General features: G+C 40.6%; 1 protein-coding gene across 1 annotated transcript in view; it reads right to left on the reverse strand.

Moving 5' to 3' along the window:
• The window catches only part of pparg (peroxisome proliferator-activated receptor gamma), a 34,194-nt gene extending 13,740 nt beyond the window's left edge, over positions 1–20,454 (reverse strand). Inside the window, 1 exon segment of the mRNA XM_052076498.1 lies at positions 20,291–20,454. Coding sequence (XP_051932458.1) covers positions 20,291–20,342 — 52 coding nt within the window. The 5' untranslated portion in view covers positions 20,343–20,454.
• Positions 20,455–22,580: the final 2,126 nt, after the last annotated feature.

Genomic DNA, 22,580 nt, shown 5'->3' on the forward strand with positions numbered 1-22,580 from the left:
GTCAGAACGAGTGCACCAGGCAGCATGTAGGAGGACTTTGTCTCAGGCATTGCATCACATCACAAAATGGCCAACAGTCAATTCAACTGCCACAACTTCGGTGATACCTTGACTTACAAGTTTAAATCCTTCCAGTTTCCCCCCACGAGAATAAACGGGTATGCAACTATTCTGTTCCAGCTCCTGAGAAAAAAACACCACCATTTTCTTGTTGTGTTTTTAATAAAGAAATATATTCTTGTAAAAACATAATAAGAGAGAATTTAAAGAAACATACGGGTATTATATTGTGTCATTAATTACTGTAAATACTGAAGTATTGCTGTGTCCTTAAGGGATGTGGCCGAGTGAGTTGGGTTGAACAATTAATCAAGTCAAGTCAAGTCAAGTCAAGTACAACTTTATTGTCAAATGCGCTGTATGTGCAACATACAGCACAGATGAAATATTTTCCCTCTCAACCAGACAACAAGAGGAGCCATGGCGGGTTCCCGTGCCGCCATAATTGAATTCAATTGGCCTTGCAGTATAGTATAGTATAGTATAGTATAGTATAGTATAGTATAGTATAGTATAGTATAGTATAGTATAGTATAGTATAGTATAGTATAGTATAGTATAGTATAGTATAGTATAGTATAGTATAGTATAGTATAGTATAGTATAGTATGGCCTAACAGTGCAGCGGTTGAGTTTGGATGTTCTTCCCGTGCCTGTGTGGGTTTTCTCCGGGTTCTCCGGTTTACTCCCACATTCCAAAAAAGGCATGGCGGGCTAATGGAACACTCTAAATTGTCCCTTGGTGTGTTTGTGAGTTCAGATAGTTGTTTGTCTATGTGTGCCCTGCGGTAGGGTACACCCGGAACTGGTTGCCAGTTCCGGGTGTACCCTACCTACTGCCCAAAGACAGCAAGGAGAGGCAAAAATGACTTGGCCGATTTTTAGGACATTTTACGACGGAAAAGATCATTCGATTTTGATATGGAGATGGATCCATCAATAAGTTAATAAAAAAAAAATCACAGCGAGCTGCTCGGGTTTGTCTGATTTCGTAGCTCAAAATCGAGCCTGATTTTGAAAAATAAACCCGTCACTTAAAGCATAAGTGATCTTTTAAGATGGCGGGCGCAAAAACGACAACACCTTGGTGTTATGTTTGTCAATTCTTTGTTTGTCAGGATTTCACAAAAGTAAAGCAAACCCACAGATCCAGAAAAAAGATTAGCGACTGAACGGGTCTGATTTTTGACGTTGATAAATTCCCTCTGGGTGTGAGTGTAGGTGTGGACAATCGCTACTGTTGACGCATAAGCCATGCATTCAGAAAGGGCATAAATGCCTCCCACACATACTCTCCATTCAACTATGGAAGGGACAATATAAACACGCATGAGAGTCAACACTAAAGCCTGATGTATATTATGCGAGAGAGACAAAAAAAAAAAAGAACAGGTCTTGTAGCATTCACCGCTGCCTTTATTGCCTCGCCTTTAATTATCAAAAACAATGCTTAGATCTATTAAGAGGAGAGGTGCACAACAGACAATCAAATGAATTCCTTTGCTCTACTAAGCCCTATTACATGTAATAGTGTTAAATTGCAGAACATCGCAAAAGTATTCATCAGGAAACAGCTAGGTGTTGTTTACAATGCAATATATATACTATACCGGTATATATATAAACTTGGCGGCATGCTAGATGACTGTTTAGCATGTCCATCTCACAGTGTAGAGCTCATGGATTTAATTTCAGGCCCTAGCATTCGAGTGTGGAATTTACACGTTCTCCCCATGCCTGTATGGATTTTCTCTTGGCACTCTGGTCTCCTATCACATTCTAAAAACATGCACGGTAGGATAACTGAACACTCTAAATTGACCCTCAGTGTGACTGTGAGTGGTCATGGTTGTTGTGTGCCCTGCGATTGGCTGGCATCCGGTTCAGGGTGTACCCCGCATACGAAGACAGCTGGGAAAGGCTCCAGCACACCCGTGAGCCTCGTGAGGATAAGCGGTTCAGTTAATGGATGGATGGATGAAAATGCAAGTTTAGGAGTGGCCAAATCAAAGTCTGGACATAAGTCGATTTGAGATACTGTGGTATGACATTAAATCAGCAGTTCATGCTCAAAAATCCTCTAATATGACAGTATTGCAAATGCTTGATTACTTTTTCACATAGGGGCAGTTTAGATTTTTCCCTTAATAAATAAAATCATGGTTTAGTCAAGTCAAGACTTGACTTGACTTGCATGACGGAAGCATGACAGAATGTCATGCTTACTCGTTCTGTTTGTGAAAAAAATGGTTTGATGATCTGAAACATTACATATAATAAATATGCCAACTTTTTTTTTTTACAAAGGGTGCAAATATTCTTAGAATTCCAATGAATGTGGAGTGCGTGTGAGGGGAAAGTGGAGCAATATTTGCCACTTCCTAAAAAAATGTTATTTACCACCGCTTGTGGTTGACAGTGACAGTGACTAAAGGCGCGTCTGCGTGTCCTGTCTGCGTCAGTCGTCGCCTTTGAAATGACTCAGCATTCTAATTTTTGCATGGTCAGTCCAACATGACACAACTTTCCAATGTTGCAAAAACAAACAAACAATTGATACATTGAACTGTGCTCACCAGCCACTTCATTAGGTACACCTGCACCAGACGCAATTCAAGTACTAAATCCAAGTCAACCCGGTTGGCCTTCTGTAGTAGAATCAAAGTCATAACAGATGTTGGCGTTGACGCTGTCTTTACCATAATTGTGAGATTGCAAGAAAAATATGAAACAGTGTACGCAGGTTTCTAAGTAAAGCATGCACTGGGATCCAGCTTTTGTGTGACCCTGAAACATACAAACAAGTCCAACAAAATTTCATATTCCCGAAGGAAATTGTCATGGGGGAATTGTAAGAAATCAAAGGAATCAGTAACGCCAGATGATGTCGGCCCTCTTCAGAAGTCAGATCTTCTATCTTTCATTCCACCTTTCCTTAACTTCCATGGAAAACGTCATCGGGTGAAAATGAAATATAACCCCTTTCAATGGTGGGGAAAAACCCAGCACTGTTTAAAACGATTGCGACTGCGTTAATGTCGAACTGAAGTCATCACGAGACGGCGAGCATTACTGACAGCAGTTCTAGGAGGAAGCTATTGTTTTTGGACTGTAAAAAGAGGTTCTGTGATCGATGCGTGTGATCAGCTTGTCGCCACGAGTGACAATTTAAAAAGCTAAACTGACACTAAGAAAATGACTGTTACAAAGTCTACCATTAGGACTGAACAAGTTACTGTTCTGAGGCCTACAGGTAACGATTTGTTGCTTCTTCAGGAAGTTTTGTTTTCTATTTTTTTTCCCTGAACTCTCAAACGTCTTCGCGTAGAATCGGTAAACTTTGTCAATGGCCACATCCTAGAAACTTAACATTTAGAGACTTACAGAGGATTCTTGAAAAAAAAAAGTAGTGCTTCAGCTTGGGTTTTAATGCATCTGCACATTAGTTGGAGTGAAGTTATTTATTGGGACTTTTATGGCAAAGCATTTAGGGGCTGGGGTTAGGGGGGTCTTCGAATCATAATGAAACAATTATCAAGAGGATCCTCGAAATGGCTGTTGTTGCTTTTATGCAGCTATACCTGACAGGGCCCCCAACCCCATCCACTCTTGCGCGATCAAACATCAGCACGACAGGAAAAAAAAAAAGCCAGCGAGAGGTCTGACCTGTCTGGCACCCACTTGCTGTGTTGGTACTGAATTGACTGTTACAGGCTTCAAAAGCTTGGCAAGAGGCGTGGTTTGGAAACCACCACCGACATCACCTCTGAGTAAAACTGTGCCGCGACCGTCTGATCTCTTTATGATTCTGATTGCCGTCATGTTCCGAAAAGAACAGAAAGGGATGCGCGGCAGGGTCGATTGGAGGTCGGGATGAGGGGGAGGACGCACTGCTTCGAAAGTACGCAGAAAGGGAGACTGTAACATTGGAATCATGTGAAGTCAGAACTTTCACATACCACAACGGATTGGAAAATTTTAAGAGTAGAGCTCTAATTAATAGAGGGACTAATTGAACCATTGATACATCAGGTTTTCATAATAATAAAGTTATACTATGTAATATAGAAATATATTTAGTCACATTTATGAATTAAGGGTTAGGTTCAACAACAGGTGGATTTTTTTTTCTTCTCAGAAATGTCATCAGAGCTATGAATTACACCGCACGCTAATTTCTGCATTGTGCAAGCTTTGATAGGTCGTTTTGAGTGCGGGGTGAGGTACCCCCCCCTGTACTGGTCACCTGTCAATCACAGGACATGTATGGGCAAACAACCACTCACATTAATGTCCACACTTGAGGCTAACTTGTTCACCACTATGCTTAATTATTCATTTGTACTGTTTGTTTCGCGGGTCAGCTTGCCGTGCTGCATGTTTAATCATCAACATCAAATATAATTAAAACGATATGTCACTCTAAAAAAGATGAATGCGCTGGATAAGAAGTATTACAACAGGATAACAACAGTTCAAGCAACAAATTAAACACTTGCATACATTTGGTATATTAATGAGAAGAAAAAAAAATTGCAAGGTGATCTGCAGGTCATGCCAACAAATAAGGTGAAAAAGGAAACCATAAAATCATAACACGGCAGTCGGAGCCGCCTGATTTAGGGATTAACTGTAATAACCGTAGGCTGCTCGTGACACTAAATTGACATAAAGCGCACACTCGATGTTCCACTCACCCTGTTTGTCCTTATCAATTCAGAGAGTGTTAACTATGAGCTCACTGGCCAACAACTGACAGTGAAGAGGTTCACCAGTGTGTGTGTGTGTGTGTGTGTGTGTGTGTGTGTGTACAGCGGTCATGCTTTTCCTCAGGAAGTGATGACCAATAGAAAGGGAACTACAGGCACAAACACACACATTTTCTCTCTCTGACACAGTCTGAGCTAAGCAGAAGTTCAGACAGCTCAGCATCATGTGCCCGGGCCATGACTTTATGATTACTCGTCTATACTATAAGCAGTGTGCATGTTAACCGCATGGCTTTGTATACAATGTACCGGTAATTTCATGTACATGCACGAGTGTTGAAAAAATGAGGACTTGTCTCATAAAATGAAAATGTTAAAAGGGCATGTGTGTGTGCCTGTCTTGTGTGTGTGTGTGTGTGTGTTGGGGCGTGGGGGGGGGTAGTCAGACATGAGATGCAGATGACTTCCTGTCGCTTCGGTCTGACAGGCGACCTGACGCTGCCACTCTGGTTGCACTTCTGTCCCGCCACACAGTCACTCGGTGTCAGTATGACAGGAGCGATGCCTCAATAAGACACCAGATAGTGAATGAGTTCTTTAGAATTAATTTCTAAAATGGATGAGTGATAAGGCCTTAATAAAATCTGCTGAAAAAAATTTAACTTGTTTTTTTTTTTTACTTTACTTAATTGACAAATTTATTCTTCAGAACAAATTGTATGTTCCTTCTGGGATTTGCTCTGTTTCTCCTGAAACCAAACATGATTTGGACCTTTCGAAGGAACAAGTGGAAAAAATATTTTATTACAAAAAAAAATAAAAAATCTTGGCAGATAATGTGAAAATAAGTGTTTCATCTGCGTCAAACCGCAGGGTCAATATGTTGAAGAGGAACACCACACGAGCGGTGCAACAATTAATCAACAACTAATTGATTCTCACATTAATCAAGACGTCTTTTTGACAAGAAGCTAATCATGAAGAGACCTAGTTTCATTTTAAATTGTCCAAATCCTCGGAATTTCAGCCTCTCGTCAGTAAATATTCCCAGATTTCTGTTTTCCAATAATGCAAGCTGATTATCTTCGTGTTGAATCAAAATAAAAAGTTGCTTTTGAAATGAGCAATATTGTTTTTCGATTTCCTGACACGGGACTGGCCAAACCAATTAATCATAATTTGTTTGTGTATTTCTGCAATGTTAATTCAAAATATAGTAATGTCCTGTCTTTGAATGAAGGAATTGAAATCAAAACAGGATTAAAAAAAATCTGAATGGTTAAAAAAAAATCAACAAAAGAATACAGATGTTTTGGTTGTTAAAATAATCATTATTTGCAGTCCTACTCTAGTCTGAAACTTCTTTATGATTCTCAAATTGTTTAAGTTGTCACTCGCTGTTGTTTTCTTTGGTCTGCCCGACCCAATTGACATTAGTTACTTAGTACACCGATGGTTTATTTCTTCTTCAGCACATTGTAAATGGTTGTACTCGCAATAGCTAATGTTTATGCAATGTCTCCAATTTCTTCTCTATTTTTACAATTACTTCTTTAGGATAGACGACACTTATGTTTTCTTGCTTCCCCCTGTCTAGTTCAAATCATCCAAAAGTGAAATTGAGCTTGGACATTAAAGCAATTTGAATCATAACTTTTGGAGAAATGTCAAACATCCCAATACTGTCGCTCATCTGACAATCTGTGTTGCATTTCAAATACCAACTAATGGGGATGTAAATGTACATTTATCAAATGATGTCAAACATGGTGATCGACTGGTTAGCACGTCGGGCTCACAGTGCAAAGGTGCAGGGTTCGATTCCGGCTACGGCCTTCTAATGCGGAGTTTACATGTTCCCCGTGCCTGCATGGCTTTTCTCCGGGTACTCCAGTTTCCTCCCACATTCCAAATACAGGCATGGCAGGCTAATGGAAAATTCTAAATTGTCCCTAGGTGTGATTGTGAGAGTGTATGTTTAGGGGTGTTCACACGGCAAGATTTGGTCCGGTGCTACGCCGAGGCTGCTCCAGTAGAGCGTTCACACGTGCAAATTAGCTCCGGCGTAGCCCCGGAAAACAGCTTACACCGGACCAAATTTGATCCACCTCAGGGAGGTGGTTTAAAAATTTGTTCCAGAGCAAATGCTTGTTTGCGAAGCAGCACCGATGTAAATCTGCACGTGTGAACGCAACTGGGTTAAATTTGCTCCAGAGCAAATGCTTGTGAAGAGTTTACGTACGGCGAGAATGAGTTGTTTTCGTGCTCTGTCGGACTTCCGTCATTCATTCATTCATCTTCCGAGCCGCTTGATCCTCACTAGGGTCGCGGGGGGTGCTAGAGCCTATCCCAGCCGTCTTCGGGCAGTAGGCGGGGGACACCCTGAATCGGTTGCCAGCCAATCGCAGGGCAGACATCCGTCATGTGTTTGTTTAATAACGACACAAGACTTGGCTGGTAACATCTTTCCTATTGTAGGAGACTGGACTGTCTCTGCGTTGTTTGTGTTGTGTGTTCACAACTCACCGCCCCCCATATAATTTATTTTGTGATTTCCTCTCTTGATTTTCTGTTTGACGCATTACGTGTTTGCTTTTATGAGTGTCATTGAAGTCATCGTTGATTTACAATTTCGGGGGCTGTCACTCTTGAGAAGGAGAAGGATGTGCCTGTCCAGTAGTTGCTTGAGTTGTGCATACGTTTTAAAAAGAACCAACACGACAGCGCATTTGTTTTCTGTCGTTTTGCTCCGCTGCAGAAACTACCGTGTGAACGCAAGTGGGGCTGCACCGACACTGTGCCGGTGCTGACACGCTCAGCGGCTTTGTACGTGTGAACGCTCCACACAATTTGCTGCGGTGCAAAATATATCGCAACAAAATACATCGGTGCAGCGCCTGAGCAAATGTGGGCCGTGTGAATACCCCTTTTGTTATTTGATTATGTGTGATTTGACTGGCAACCAGTTCAGGGTGGACCCCAGAAGACACCTGGGATAGGCTCGAGCATACCCGCGAGTGAGTGTAGATTTGACAATGAATGCATGGATGGATGTCAAACATTTTCGATTTGAAAAAAAAAATGCTGACTTGAAGTATTAATACTTCCTTGATTGTCTTTGTAAAGACAGAGAAACTCTTGTATTTGATCCCCTTACATTAGGACAAAACTAAAAAGACGCTGTTTTGTGTGTCAAATTATACTATGTAGTATTGTCAATTTCAACATAAAAACCCACTTCTACATCGAGTGTACTTTGCAGGTATGACAGAAAAGGATGAAAGTGGTCATGAAGAAGCGAACCTTTTGAGGCAGCAGAAGAGGCAAAAGAAGAGGCAGACTCACCGTCCGTCTCAATGGACCGCCACTGTCAATTATTCACTTGCACTGTTTTATTTTGACGCAGAGGGCAAAGTTGAACGTGTGAGTTTATCAGCTCGAAACACCAACAACAAGGGAGTTACAGTTTGGAAGAGAACCTGGAGTAATTTTTCGTTTTATCGCTTCAATCTATTGTCTCGAAGACCAAAAAAAAAAAAAGAATCTCTACCTACTATCATGGGAAAAGTTGCGCTTGCCAGGTTTAAACACACACAGACACACTCACACACACCCACGCACACGTGGCTTGACAGTGAGGTGTGTCCTCAGGACGGCTGGGTAACTGAAGTTCACCTCTTTCATGCAAACAAAGACATAAGAGGATACATAAGGACATTAGTGCATGCTTGGGCATGTGTGTAAGTGCAGCCAATCCTGTACTTGTCTTTTTTTTTTACTATGTAGATGTTAAATAACCCCACAGCCTGAAAAAAATCCCGCTCAGCACAGTCACACACTTATTTCCAGTAAACTCCAATATAAGCTTCAGCTTTACAGATGCCATGTGTGCTACAGCCCAGCACATGTTGTTGTTATTCATGACTCAGTAAAAGTTGCCATTTTTCCCATCTATTTACCAGGTTGAAATGTTAAGCAGCTTTTCTTCTGCAATGGCACAGCACTTTGGTTATTTCAACATTGTTGTAAATTTCAGCTTGACAGATTCCATGTCGCTCAAAAGAGCAACAAATAGCTGCAGCTCATTCAGAACACCGCAACATGGATTCTGACAGAACAAAGAGATCAGAACATATTACACCAGTTCTAAAGGCTTTAAACTGACTTTCAGTCAGACGTACAGCAGACTCTAAAGTTCTGTCACTGATCTATAAATCACTGAATAGTTTCGGTCCTGGAGATATTCAAGAAAAGCTAATTAAATATGCACCTAGTAGGGCTCTGAGGTCAATCTTGGGTCAATTAGTGGAGCCCAGATTTCAAAGCAAGCATGGTGAAGCAGCATTTAGCTGTTATGATGCACATGAATGAAATAAGCAGCCAACAGAAGTGAATTCAGCCCCATTTTAAATTGCCATATTTTCACGACCTTACGGCGCACCGTATTAAAAGGCGTAGTGTCGTTTACGGGTGCTATTTGTATATTTAACACGAACACAAGATGCATTGTATTGGTCAACGCACGTACTACATACGATATACACTTACTGGGAGCATGCCTTGTGCGTCCTCTTTCACGCCCACCCTTCCCACTTTAATGTCTGCATGTCGTCCTCAATTACGTCCTCCTTTCTTCAATATATGCAGTATGTCGGCACAACTTCAGTCAGTCAAGTGGACCCCTCATTGAAGTCACATAACAGCATTCACAGATTTTGGAACCCGATGCATACACAAGGTGACGGCATTATTAGACGCCTGGTCCATTTTGGAGAAAATTTCAGACTCATGAAAATACGGTGCTTTTAAAACTCCTCAAGCATTGTGAAAATATTTTTGTCTTCAATGTTGTTCTTGCATTGTATGTTATTTTAGTTGTTTTGCTAAGCTACTTTTTAATTCTTACTTTGCTATAAAATGTCTTTTGTTTCTTTTAAATGTTGAAATTGTAATTCATTTTATGAGATTTGAATAGTGTCAAAATCTCTAGCGTGTTTTATTATTATTAGTCTTGAACAAATTTGACAAGAGTACCTGTAGACCGCCACAGATTTAACTTGCCATTGTGTGCGCGCGTGTGCGTTAGCTCCATTAGCTGCTCGCGGGGAAACGGTAATTTTCACAATGATCTGAGGACATGAACTTTCACCCAATTCCTTTAAATAGTGATGAGTTAATGGTTGATGAGTCCCTTGAGTCACAATCGCTTCCTTCGATGGATAAGGGGAAGGAGTGGTGCACATCCTCAAGGTTACACAGACTCACAAAGCGGCATTGCACTGAGCAGTGTGTATCAGCACACACGTGTACTGTATACACAACGTAGTGTTAAATTCAGGTCAGTTTAGATGGGAGTAGAATCCAAATGCCACAATGTCTCACGATGCGAAGCGGCGAGAGGAGGCAATGTGGCAAGAATGGCCTGACGTAGAAGGCGGGAAGGCACGTGCCTCGTTCCTCGAAATGCTGAGGAAAAGCTGTCTCCCGGCGCGGGAGTGTGCTTACAGAGAATAACACGATGACAGATGACGAGATTCTTGTTAACAAAGCAGTGTGAGCTGAAACACATAAAAGTTCAAGGTAGATGTCAGCCAAAATCAATCCACCAAACGGACTCAGGTCTGCGTTGACAAAGACCTCGCTCTGTCCTACACCAACTTCACCAACATCACAAGGCAACACTCAACCAGGTCACTTCATAACTTGATGTTGATTTTCGCAAAACACAAAAGTCTTGCAAAGTAGCCACATCAGAAGCGAAGTCGCCTTTGCTTTTTACACAGAACTCAGCATGGTTAGGATATTTCTGCAACTGTGTTTGCTTTCAACACAGAATCACTTCATGGATAAATGAATGGATAAAAAAACATTTGATTTCAATGGGGATTTGATTTCATTTCAGATGCATGTAAATTGAGTTACTAGTTTGGTGAAAGGCATATGTGAATACATTTTGTTATGTCAGAGCATAACAAAAAATGCGGTCTGCCGCAACGCCCAGCAAGACGCAGCGCGAGCTTGCCAAATTCCCAAACACTAACAAACTAGACTTGCCCCGGACAAAAATGAAGATGTACCAGTTTTTACATTGAGCACGTGCGCCTGGCTACAAAAATACGCTCTGTAATCTTCGAGATGTCAAAAGATATTGCAAGCTGTCTGGGGTCTACCCATGTGTGTCTCGCCATGTGTCAGCTGGGATAGGCTCTAGCTCAATTGTGACCTTGAACAGGGTAAATGCTCAAAAATGGAAGGATGTCACGCATTCTTTGCAACACATGCATCAGTGGTGCCGTGCGCACACAAAATCTGCATCAGTCCCTGAGGAGAAACAAGGTTTGACCAGATTGTGAATTATTGTACTCCCATTGCTTTCCAAAGGGGAAAGTGGAACAAAGGCTACTGTGTATCATTCTACCTCTGTTGAAATTATGCTAAAGTGCACCGACAGAGAAATACTTCATTTGATAATATATGGTCATGTTGCTATGTGTATTTTGTTGCTTTACTGGTTAATGTCTCTAAAGCAAAAATACAACTGGTAGTTGTTGGATGGCTATGGTTAATTGACAAAGACTAACATTTGACGTTTGTGACTACCGGTAATTGCTTCTTTGTGTAAACAGATATTTTCGAAACCACTTATGTTCAGGTTTGATCACGGGATGTTTGGAGCCCCGGAAAAATTCGGGTGGGACTTAATACACACTCTTTACTGATCACGCTGCAAACATAGGACGAACATAAGAGCAGAGTTTTCACTAATTGGTCCAAGATGACGTTGGTAAAAAAAGTAACACGGTGACCCGCACCCAGTAGTAGGATTTGGGTTGGCCCATTTTCAACAAGAACAAAATAAAACAAATGCCAAAAATGAGTGTGCCAATTTTGCTCAATGTGTGTTTGTGACAACATTACAATATTGATAACCTCTATGTGTTTGTTGATCAATAGTCTACATCACTGGACTCTTTCACGTGCTCAAAGACTTCCTGTATCACTGCACATTTGTTGTATTATAAAACAGTAACTTGTACTGCGTGCCCACATCTTCGTACTTCCCTGCGCAAAATAGCTCATTGCACATCATTCGTAACACCAAAACCATGTACAGTTGATATGAAAAGTCTACACACACCTGTTCACATGCCGTTTTAGTGATATGGAAAGCTGAGACTAAAGATACATAATTTCAAAGCTTTTCATGTGCATTCATGTGACTTTTAACACTGTAAAGCTCACATGAATGATGGGGGGTAAATTTTGAAGTGGTGCATTTTGGTCTCATTTTTCTATCACAAACATCTGGCTTGAGAATAGGAGTGCAAAAGTGGTGTGCAGACTTTTTATATCCACTCCATGTCAGGACAGTCATTAAACGAGGACCCCCCAAGTACATAATGAAGTCAACCGTAAACCATAGTTGACCATCATAGTTGACACAAGCCTTTGAAGACAGACCGCGAGAAAACACTGCAAACACTGCACTCATGTTCTCACATGACGAAGCTAACGACGTACATCTTCACGCTATGGTACTTCATCAGCAAATGCAAACACCTTGGGTCTTACTTTGGTGTCGAGCGCAAAGTGCTGGCTAACTGTGAGCATGGTTTTCTTTCTTTCCTCGATTGTTCAAATGTGTGACAACACTCCCAAACACAGATATTCAGAGTGCTTTCAATTCAAAGATGATGATACTATTATTATTATTAATGGTCAAAGACAGCTGGAATACGCTCAACCAGCACGCCTGTGATCCTCGTGGAGGGATAATATTATTCTTGTTCATAATAATAATATTAATAATAAAACATTCAATGAATTGATTTCTACAATTATTCAGAGGGTTCAGTGTACGCTGATGTCATATTTAGCATTGAAATATGATGACATCGGCCACAGAAGCGGAGCCAAGAATTTGTCAACCTGTGTCTGGATCAAATTCGCCAAAATCGTGTTATACACTACCTGCGCAACAACTTAGACCTGCTTTCACCTGGTCTAAGATTTTGTCGACTTCCTGTCAACAACGTGGCATGTGTGTGGGGAGGAGGTGGATGAAAAAGAAAACGGCCTCTGCTCTTGTCTCACCTGAGTGGTCAAGCTAATCTTCTCTTTTTGCTGAGGCTACAGCTCATCGTTTCCTCTCGTTTCTAGCGAATTGACTTTCCTTGCTGGCTCCTTCCTTTGCTAGTCAGAAAAGAGTTCCACTTGGAAGGGACCGGTGGGCGTGCAATCACCCGGAGGGGGAACTCCAAGTCCACTATCCACCACTAACGCCGTAGACATGCTTGATCCTGCGTCTCCATTGATATTAAACAGATCAAGCGTTGTATTTTATGGGCTGTTTTTATGTATTCGTTTTTTTGAAGATAAACCCCTTTTCTAAATGTACAGGAAAGATGACACAATGGAAATTCTAAAGGCGAGTCCACAAATGCATTCAACCAAGCAGTTGCAAATGTAAATACACTGACTTGACACTACTTACACACATCTACAAAACACCAATAGGTCGAGGCCTCTTCAGAACTTTACGTTAGTTTTATTTTACAGGGCTTTGTTTTCTTTTTCACAACTGTTAAGAATGATGTTCCTTCACCAATTACCTTTACACCCACAGAGAAACAGTAGGTACAGTATGGATTCAGATCTTTAAGTGAGGGACAGGAAGTGTAAATGTCTTGTGCTTTTTCCATCAGCTCGCATCCATCCTTCCATCAAGAGAGTGAAACTCAGCCTCTGGTTAGTGGATGTCATGGTTAGTGATATGTTTTTGGTTCAACGTCAAATTAATTTGCAATGCAGGGACAATAAAAGTACTTCTTCCAATAGCATTTCAGCACAATAACAAATGATTAGTGTTTTTTATGAAGAACAATTCACACTTTCTTAAAATGCAAAGAAAGCTTTAAGATGTGATATGTATTTGTCTTCTTTTTTTTTCAACATTATAGTGGTTATTTGTAAAGATTTTAATTTGTTGTGGAATTCAATGAGAGTAGTTTGCAGATTTTTCATTTTGAATATCATTAAGACTATTCCCTTACTGTACCAAAAACTGGACCATGTGGTTAAAAGTCCGTATTAAAACATTGACTTAACATTACACTCCTCAATAACCAAATAAAAATACTGAAGCAGATATGAAATATCCATTTTCTCAGGCATTTGTCCTGATTAGGGTCCCAGGTGAGGTCCCTAATCAGGGAAAATCCCAGCTGACTTTGCAGCTTCATCCTCAACTGGTTGCCAGTCAATCGCAGGGGCCACACAGCACAAACAAGTTTAATTCTCTTTTAGGGTTATTGACCTTTTTTGTTTTCAATGAACCTACCACGAATGTTTTTGAAATGTGCGAAAAAGCCGCCGTACCTATAGAAAACCCATGCAAGAATGAAGAAAATATAAAAAACAAACAGAGCAAGGCGTGATTCAAACCCAGAACTTCTGAGCTTTAAGTTAGATGTGCTAACCATCAAATCTCGCGGTGGCATAATCATATCCTAAAATGTACTTGTGGAGCTGGCTTAAAATATGGCTGGACAATAGTCCAATAGGGAAGCTACTATGATGGCATTAGAAATGTAATTAACCACTTTTCCATTAAGACAAGTTTTTCACTCAAAAATGCTGTCGGAAGATGACCTGCAGAAGGTCACATGACTGGCCTTTACTGTTAATAATTACATCTAATTTAAAAAAAACAATACAATAAATAAAACGTTGACCTTAAACCTTCACTAAATCAACAAGAGCTTGTGCTCCCTGATAAAGCAAAATCAAAGGTTGGCTCCCAGCAAAAAAACGGTCACAATCTTACAATTAAAACATTATTAAGCGTCCGAGCTTGTTTGCATGCTATTAATCTTGCTTATCTGCAGAGTGGAAAAAATAGAAATGCAAACATGTCTACTGAAGCACGGCACCGCCGAGCCATGTGAGGAGGCAACATAAACATACGATGGTATGCTATCTGAGACACTCCCTTCATTTATGACGGCGGAGCAAAGTCTCAGTCATTCATTCACACCATTTACTCACACATCATAAATGACATTCATGCTGGAGCTTATTTTTTTTTCTAGTAGCATTCAAACTATTAGATAAAAATCAAATAAAATTCAATTGAATCTAAATAATGCACAAAAAAATAAATAAAATCTCACACTTTGAAGGACACCTTAAATGTTAAAGCAAAAAAAAAAATAAAAATAAAAAAACGCACAAAATTGCAACTTGACTGTAACTTGACGGCATCTTGCAAGACCTTCAGCGAGCAGAGTGAAGTTTGCATGCTTTTATTTGCCATTTTGGTCAACACAAGGGAATCGGCCGCTCTCAACCGAGAAAAAATGAACATGAGAAGAGAAGAACGAGACTATGCACCGCATGTTCTGTGAACTGCCTCGGGTCTACTGGAGCTTATTCCAACTGACTCTTGCCGAGGGAAACAGGACAAACCATCGCAGGGTACAGCTCGTCAAACAACCATTCAAACTCAAATTTGATTCTTTGGACAACTTCGAGTCTTCCATGAAACTAACGTGCAGTTTGTTGGGGAATGGGGTCGGTAGATGGATTATCTGGACCCCAAACGTCAGGACTGTGAAGCAGACGTACCAACCACTAGGGCATCTTGTTGAAACAATTCAGATTTTTTTTTTGTTTCTTTTTTTTTTTAACCAGCGTGTGTAAGATGCATCTGCATGGAAATTTTCATTATTAGACAAAGTGTTCTTTTCACTTTGGTTTACTTATTTTCACACTTGTACGACAGTTAATAATGTTAAAATGTAGTACAGGAAGGGGTTAAACCATGTAACTTTATCCTCACGATGGTCGTGGGTGTGCTGGAGCCTATTCCAGCTGTCGTTGGGTAGTAGGTGGGGAACACCCTGAACTGGTTGCCAGCTAAACGTGGGGTACACAAAGACAGCATTCACACTCACAATCACACCAAGGTACTCTATATAAAGCATTCAATTTAACTACCATGCCTCTTTTTGAAAAGTGGGAGGAAACCAGAATTCCCAAAGAAACCCCACACAGGCACGGGGGTAGGACATGCAAACTCCACACAGGAAGGCCGAAGCCGGAATCGAAACCTTCACCTCTACACTGTGAGATGGATCACTGTGCCGCCTCATAGAAAAATGAATTCTAAAAATATTCGGTAAGAATAATGATGGTTTTGAGACTGAACAACAACACAAAAGACTACAATTAAAATGAAAAATTCATAGGCAAGCACGTCGGCTACACAGTGCAGAGGTACCGGGTTCGATTCCAGCTCCGGCCTCCCTGTGTGGAGTTTGCATGTTCTCCCCGGGCCTGCGTGGGTTTTCTCCGGGTGCTCCGGTTTCCTCCCACATTCCAAAAATATGCATGGCAGGCTGATTGAACACTCTAAATTGTCCCTAGGTGTGAGTGTGAGCGTGGATGGTTGTTCGTCTCTGTGTGCCCTGCGATTGGCTGGCAACTGATTCAGGGTGTCCCCCGCCTACTGCCCGGAGACAGCTGGGATAGGCTCCAGCACCCCCCGCGACCCTAATGAGGATCAAGCGGTTAGGAAGATGAATGAATGAATGAATGAATGAATTCATAGGCACCTGCGGCTAAAAAGCAAAGCGTGGAGAGTCTACATTGCCAAAATGCACAGGTACAGTCAGTAATTGGGCTAATCCATCATTGTCAACAGCCTTTAAAATTATCCAAACACCCTCCTTATTCCCTGCCTGTTTCCTCTTTTTGTGGTCATTTGATTTTTTTCTTGAAAATCATACTCTTTCTGTGATTTCATAAATAAAAGGAAAAAAATAAAAAACAATATATTGTAAGCGGAGCCTCAAAACGCGATAGATCACAGTTTTTCTGTTGCAGCGCTTTGGTTGATGTGCTTTGATTAGCGGAAAGGGTAATTTTTTGGGGGGGCAATGGTCCACTTCAGATAAACAACCATTCACACTAGGGCTGAACGATTTTGAAGTATCATTCATTTATAGTTTCTTTGGGTCCTCAACACTGAAATTGTGATTTAATAAGGGAATCTTTTTCTAGGTCCCTTTCCCATTTTTGTTTTATCAAACACAAGTAAAAAATTGAAGCTGTATTACAATAAATAATATTAGATTTAGGGCGGCCCGGTAGTCCAGTGGTTAGCACGTCGGCTTCACAGTGCAGAGGTACCGGGTTCGATTCCAGCTCCGGCCTCCCTGTGTGGAGTTTGCATGTTCTCCCCGGGCCTGCGTGGGTTTTCTCCGGGTGCTCCGGTTTCCTCCCACATTCCAAAAATATGCATGGCAGGCTGATTGAACACTCTAAATTGTCCCTAGGTGTGAGTGTGAGCGTGGATGGTTGTTCGTCTCTGTGTGCCCTGCGATAGGCTGGCAACCGATTCAAGGTGTCCCCCGCCTACTGCCCGGAGACGGCTGGGATGGGCTCCAGCACCCCCCGCGACCCTAGTGAGAATCAAGCGGTACGGAAGATGAATGAATGAATGAATGAATATTAGATTTATTCAACATTAAGGTCTTGGTCAGATAGGTTAGGCCGGGGCTGCGGAGTCACATATGGCACTTTCATTCTTACGCTGCTGCTCAGCATGGCTTGGGAAAATAAATTATAAGTGTCCGATTGAAGTGTATGCAGTATCTCAAAAATGTGTGTCACTTCTGTTATGTTCTCTGACTGTACACGAGTTAGCAGTATTGCTATAAAATACTGTTGCGATACAAAAGGAAGGAGAGGAGTTCTGGAAAGGCGGCACGGTAGGCCACTGGTTAGCACGTCCGCCTCATAGTGCAGAGGTGCAGAGTTGGATTCCGGCTCTGGCAGTCCTGTGTGGAGTTTGAACCGTGAATGAACCAACAAATGACCCATGAACTAATCAACAGTTTATTTCTCTACTTCAGTCAACGTAATAAACACAAACAGATGTGCTACCCATACCAGAGCATTCCTATCCCCCAAAAAGGTTTTGACAAAAAGTTTAATTTTTCACTGAACCAGGGATGATCATTCTAAGAACTTTTATAACCTCGTCTAAAAAAAGATTTTCCTGCAAGATATATACTTTTAGGTTCCCCTAATTTAAAATAGACATGTTGCATCAGTGCTGAAATGTTCATTTTTTCCCCTTTGATTATTCTGACCAACATCCAGTTAAACTTCCCCATTTGTTCTTCATTTACAGGATTACGTGATACTTTAATTCCAATAATAATTAATCTTCCGGGGGGAAAAAACCAACATCCATGTGTGAAACAATGATTGTTTGATGCTGCTGCATGATGTCATCATTAACCGAAACGGTCGCGCCAATTGTCTGCTTTTGGCATTGCGACGTGCAAGTTTGAACGGCTCCTTTCTACTTTCTACAAAAACCGGCGGCACCCACTCATCATTGCGACACGCGACTTGAACAATTGCGTAAAAGCAGCACATCTGACAGAGTTAGGTGCTGGAGAGTTTGACTGAACCTAAGAGAAGAAAAAAAAGTCCAAATGATGCTTCTCTCTACCTTTTTTATTTCCTTAAAAGTAATTTTAACATCCTCACTCATCCCATAAACATCAATTTTCCCCGAGTGCCAGCTTCCCTGCACATTCCAAAACCAAAACCTAGTAAGTTTCATTGATGAGGTTCATGAGTGTGAATGGTTGTTTGTTCAACTATATATCTCAGGATTGGTTGTCGAACTAGTCCACGGGGGATCTCGTCTCACACTCACAGTCAACTGGGATAGGCTACAGTACATCCGAGATCCCAGTAAGGACAAGCGATTATTGAAGATGGATGGATGAAGCCAATTATTCAAACAAAGTTTGGGTTTTTTTTCCGTTCTGGGATTTGCTTTATTTCTCCTGATACCAAACAATCTTTGAAGCAGTTTTTTTCCAGCAGGTTTTCTTTCCCAGCATCAACTTGAATAAATGTTTTTTAAAGGAAAAAAATTACAAATAATGTGAAATTCAGTGCCTCCTCGGTTCCTTTAGTTAAAACGCATGTATAAACACTTTGTTTGACGGTGTGTTGTTCATGTAAAGCAGTGCACATCAAGATGGACTCACTTGAAACTAGGTTGCCACCAATAAAATATTTTAGAAAAATGGACTCAAAATAATCATTCTAACTGATTAATTGTCCAAAACTAATAAGACTAAAGTAAAACTACTCACTCTGTGAACACACGTGCCACGTTTGTTAAGACAGAAAAAAATGTGCTGGGAAACTTCTCGGGTGTTCGGCAGCTCATTATGCTATATGACATTTACGCTAGAATTTCGATCCTGTCATCAGAAAAAAAATCTATTTAACCAGTCATTTAGAAACTGAACCCTCACTTGATTCGGTGTTATTCGCGAGTAGGACTTTTGGGGCATATTTATCCAGAAAATATTTTGGTTAAACTCCAACTTGTATCCTTTTTGTAGAAAGGCTCAACTACTGCGGATGTCAGGTGCATGTATACAATATCAATTGCCATTTAGAGCGGGTTTTGTATTGTTTTGATGCTACAATAGTATTAGTTACGTTGTTTTTACACTTGAATGGCAGCTAATTGTGTTTCAAATGTTCCTTCCCCTTTGTAAAAGGGTTGCCCTTGGAATGGAAAACATTTTTCCTCAAAATGTTTTGCCATCCATGAGTGAATGGTCTCGGTGCTTGCAGAGTTGAAGTCTCACAAGACTTGTTGGCATCACAGAACATCATCAGCTTTGAACTTCAAACACGATGTATTTATCCAGAATGTTTTTTTTCTGAGCACTTTTAGTGTGCACAGCTGAAGACATTTCCCTATGCACTGTACTGTAATTTTTTTTGTCATATATAATGTATAAACACATACAGACATATACAATAAATATGTCTATATAAAATACATATTGGATGTGCTTTTTTTTAAGACTCAATGACTACAGAAACTGAACACATCCGTGGAAATATATCAGGTTTGACTGGTGTATTCTGTATTCTGTTGTACTCTGCTGTATTCTATAAAAAAAATTGAATTAGAGGATTTTCCATTTGTTGTTACTTTCCTTCTCAGTTCCTTAATGATCCAAACTTAAATTTAGTATTTTAAAATAGTAGTTCATAAATGTTTCAGAAAGCTATTTTGAGGCACTTTTTACCCCTTTTGGCTTGGTTAGACTTTTATAACAGATTTAGCGAGATGGGGGTCCCCTGATGGTGACCAGTTGAGGTCCCCAATATTTGATCGTCACCCTGTCACTCAAACGATGATCCTGATGTTGTCACATATGTTCAAAATAAGTAAGTTTCTCCATATGTGACATGAGGGAAAAAGTGTAATTTCACCACTCTGCAGTGACTCAGCAAATGTACATTCATATCCACATTGTGATGAGTCATGACAAACAAAGCACCTTTTCAACAAAACAATGTCGGAAAGAAGGTTGAGCAACATCATTCTACACTATATGAAAGATCATTGAATCACACCCACATGAGAAAAAGAGATTAAAACCCCCCCACAAAAACAGACAACTTACCTAAATAACTACGACCAACTTGATTGTTAAAGTCTCCGCCTGGTGTTTGCATGTCAAAGTCACAGTCAAAGTGTGGACCAAGAGCACCTGACTGGCTGCCACTGGGTAGTCCTTTAACCGCACCCCCCTATTCACCCATCACTGCCACCCACCACCCCCGTGTCCCGGTGGACGCCTCGCCCAGAGCAAGTGTGCAGCGAACGGTGTAGACGACCCGAAAAGTACCGCTCGGTTCGGTAAAAAAATTAATAATAATAAAGTAAAGGAAATAACTTGTTAGCAAACCCCACCCCCACATCACGCTACGGTGGAATAAAATTTACCCGTCTTAATTTTTAATCCGCTGCGGAGCTCTGTTTCTTCTCCCGGTTGTGGCTACCTCCGCTACTCCGACTGCCGGCCTCTCGTCAGTCTCTTCCCCCGCTCCTCCTCCTCCTCCTCGCATCCAACTCGGAGGTGCCATTGAAGCGCCAAATGTACTCAATTACACAACAAGCAGTCGTTGTTTTCCGGTAATATAAATCAAATGAAACGAGTTTGGCTTGTTAGCTCCGGCTTCGCTTTTCAAGTTGTGAAAACTCAACCAAACCCATCGTTTGCTCACCAAACAAGAATATGAAATGCTACTACTACTTTCAGTAAAAATACTTTTTACATGACTCGTTTTTGAAGATAACTAGCAAGTCGGCAGCTAACTTGGCATTAGCGAAATGTCGCTCCGTGGTTCACTTTATAACCACGTGGAATATTTGTGTCCTATAAAGTGGAAAAGTTAATTTACGATGCGTAAAAATGATCTATTTACAGTATATATATAAATACATGACATCGGGTAGGACTAGACGTTTTTTTCTTCTTCCTACTACTCCTTTGAACATAATAATTGTGTTGTATGATGACTGATTTCTCTTTCCTTTTTACTATTTACTTACCTTACTTTCTGTCAATTTATTACTGTGCATGTTTTTATGTTCAATAAACAAATAAGCGTTAGTTCCACCGACAACTGGCTACTTCCAGGACATTCTTAAACCAACAAACAGATATTTGATGTTCCCCACAAAATAGTCTGATCCCTCAAAGCCAGCTAAAGAAATGTTTCCCTAACTTTATTGAGCCAATCTCGTAGCACACAACCAAACAAATATACCAAAAATGTGGACACAGAGCCAATAATTTTGTACCTTCTCCCATCTCGACGAATAACTTTTGAAATTTTTCCGCCTAACACTACTGTATATGATGCTGACATTGATATTTGAAGGTAGATATAGTTTATTGTTATGAATATTTTTAAATGATTTTCATATCATATTTAACAACAACAACGATCTATCAATCCTTCCACTTTCAACACCGTTCATCCTTAACAGGGGAGTTGCTGGAGCCTATCCCAGCTGATTTCAAACGGAAGGCAGACTACACCATGAACTAAATCGTTTTATTAGTGAAGGAAAAAAGATCAGACTAGCCATGTCTAATTCCATATCTATTTTGTACTTTGGTCAGATAAATTAGATTATTAGAAATTAGTGACATTTGTGATGCCCCCATGGTCCAGCTAAATTATTTTTCAATGTCACTGATAGCTAGAAGTAAAAGTTTGACTATTTACTGCAACAATGGAATATGAAGAGCCCGCAATCATGTTCAACAAAAATCTTAATATTAATACTTGGTGCTAGTCCATTGTATGACTGTTCATGGAGTTCCACTGACTGGAATTAGTTACTCTGAACGTACAAATGTTCTCTCGAGAGGAATTAATCTGTAATTCCTGTGAACAAATCCCAGCAGTTCTTATTTCCCGTGGGTGGAAGACTTTGGTATTTCGAAATGTTCCATCATTTCCCATTTGCACGAGACTCGCCTACGCGGCTTTCAAGTAAGGCAGCGTGCACACATATCAGCGATCGAGCTAAAGTTGTGCATTCCTTCCAATCGAAGTCAGCAAAGTTTTGATTCTTGGATGCCTCCAAGATTATCCTTAACAGTTATTATCCCGCGAGGGTGGAGTGTGTTGAGAGTGATCGTCCATCATCGATCTGCTCGGAAAAACACTTAAAATCAAATATTGTAAATGTTAAACCTGTTCTGTATTTACTTATGTGTCATCAATTCAATCAATCAATTCAATCAATGTCGTCAATTCCCCCAAGCCATGGACATGTGGTTTGGGAGAGGAGATTTGTGATGTTTTAAGGTACACCACACACAGTGATAAGAACACAGTAAGATTTTTTCTTTGGGAACAACTTTGCAATTAGATGTTAAGCAACATTTCGGTAAA

This window comes from Hippocampus zosterae, chromosome 9, assembly GCF_025434085.1.
Source record: "Hippocampus zosterae strain Florida chromosome 9, ASM2543408v3, whole genome shotgun sequence".
Lineage (NCBI taxonomy): Eukaryota > Metazoa > Chordata > Actinopteri > Syngnathiformes > Syngnathidae > Hippocampus > Hippocampus zosterae.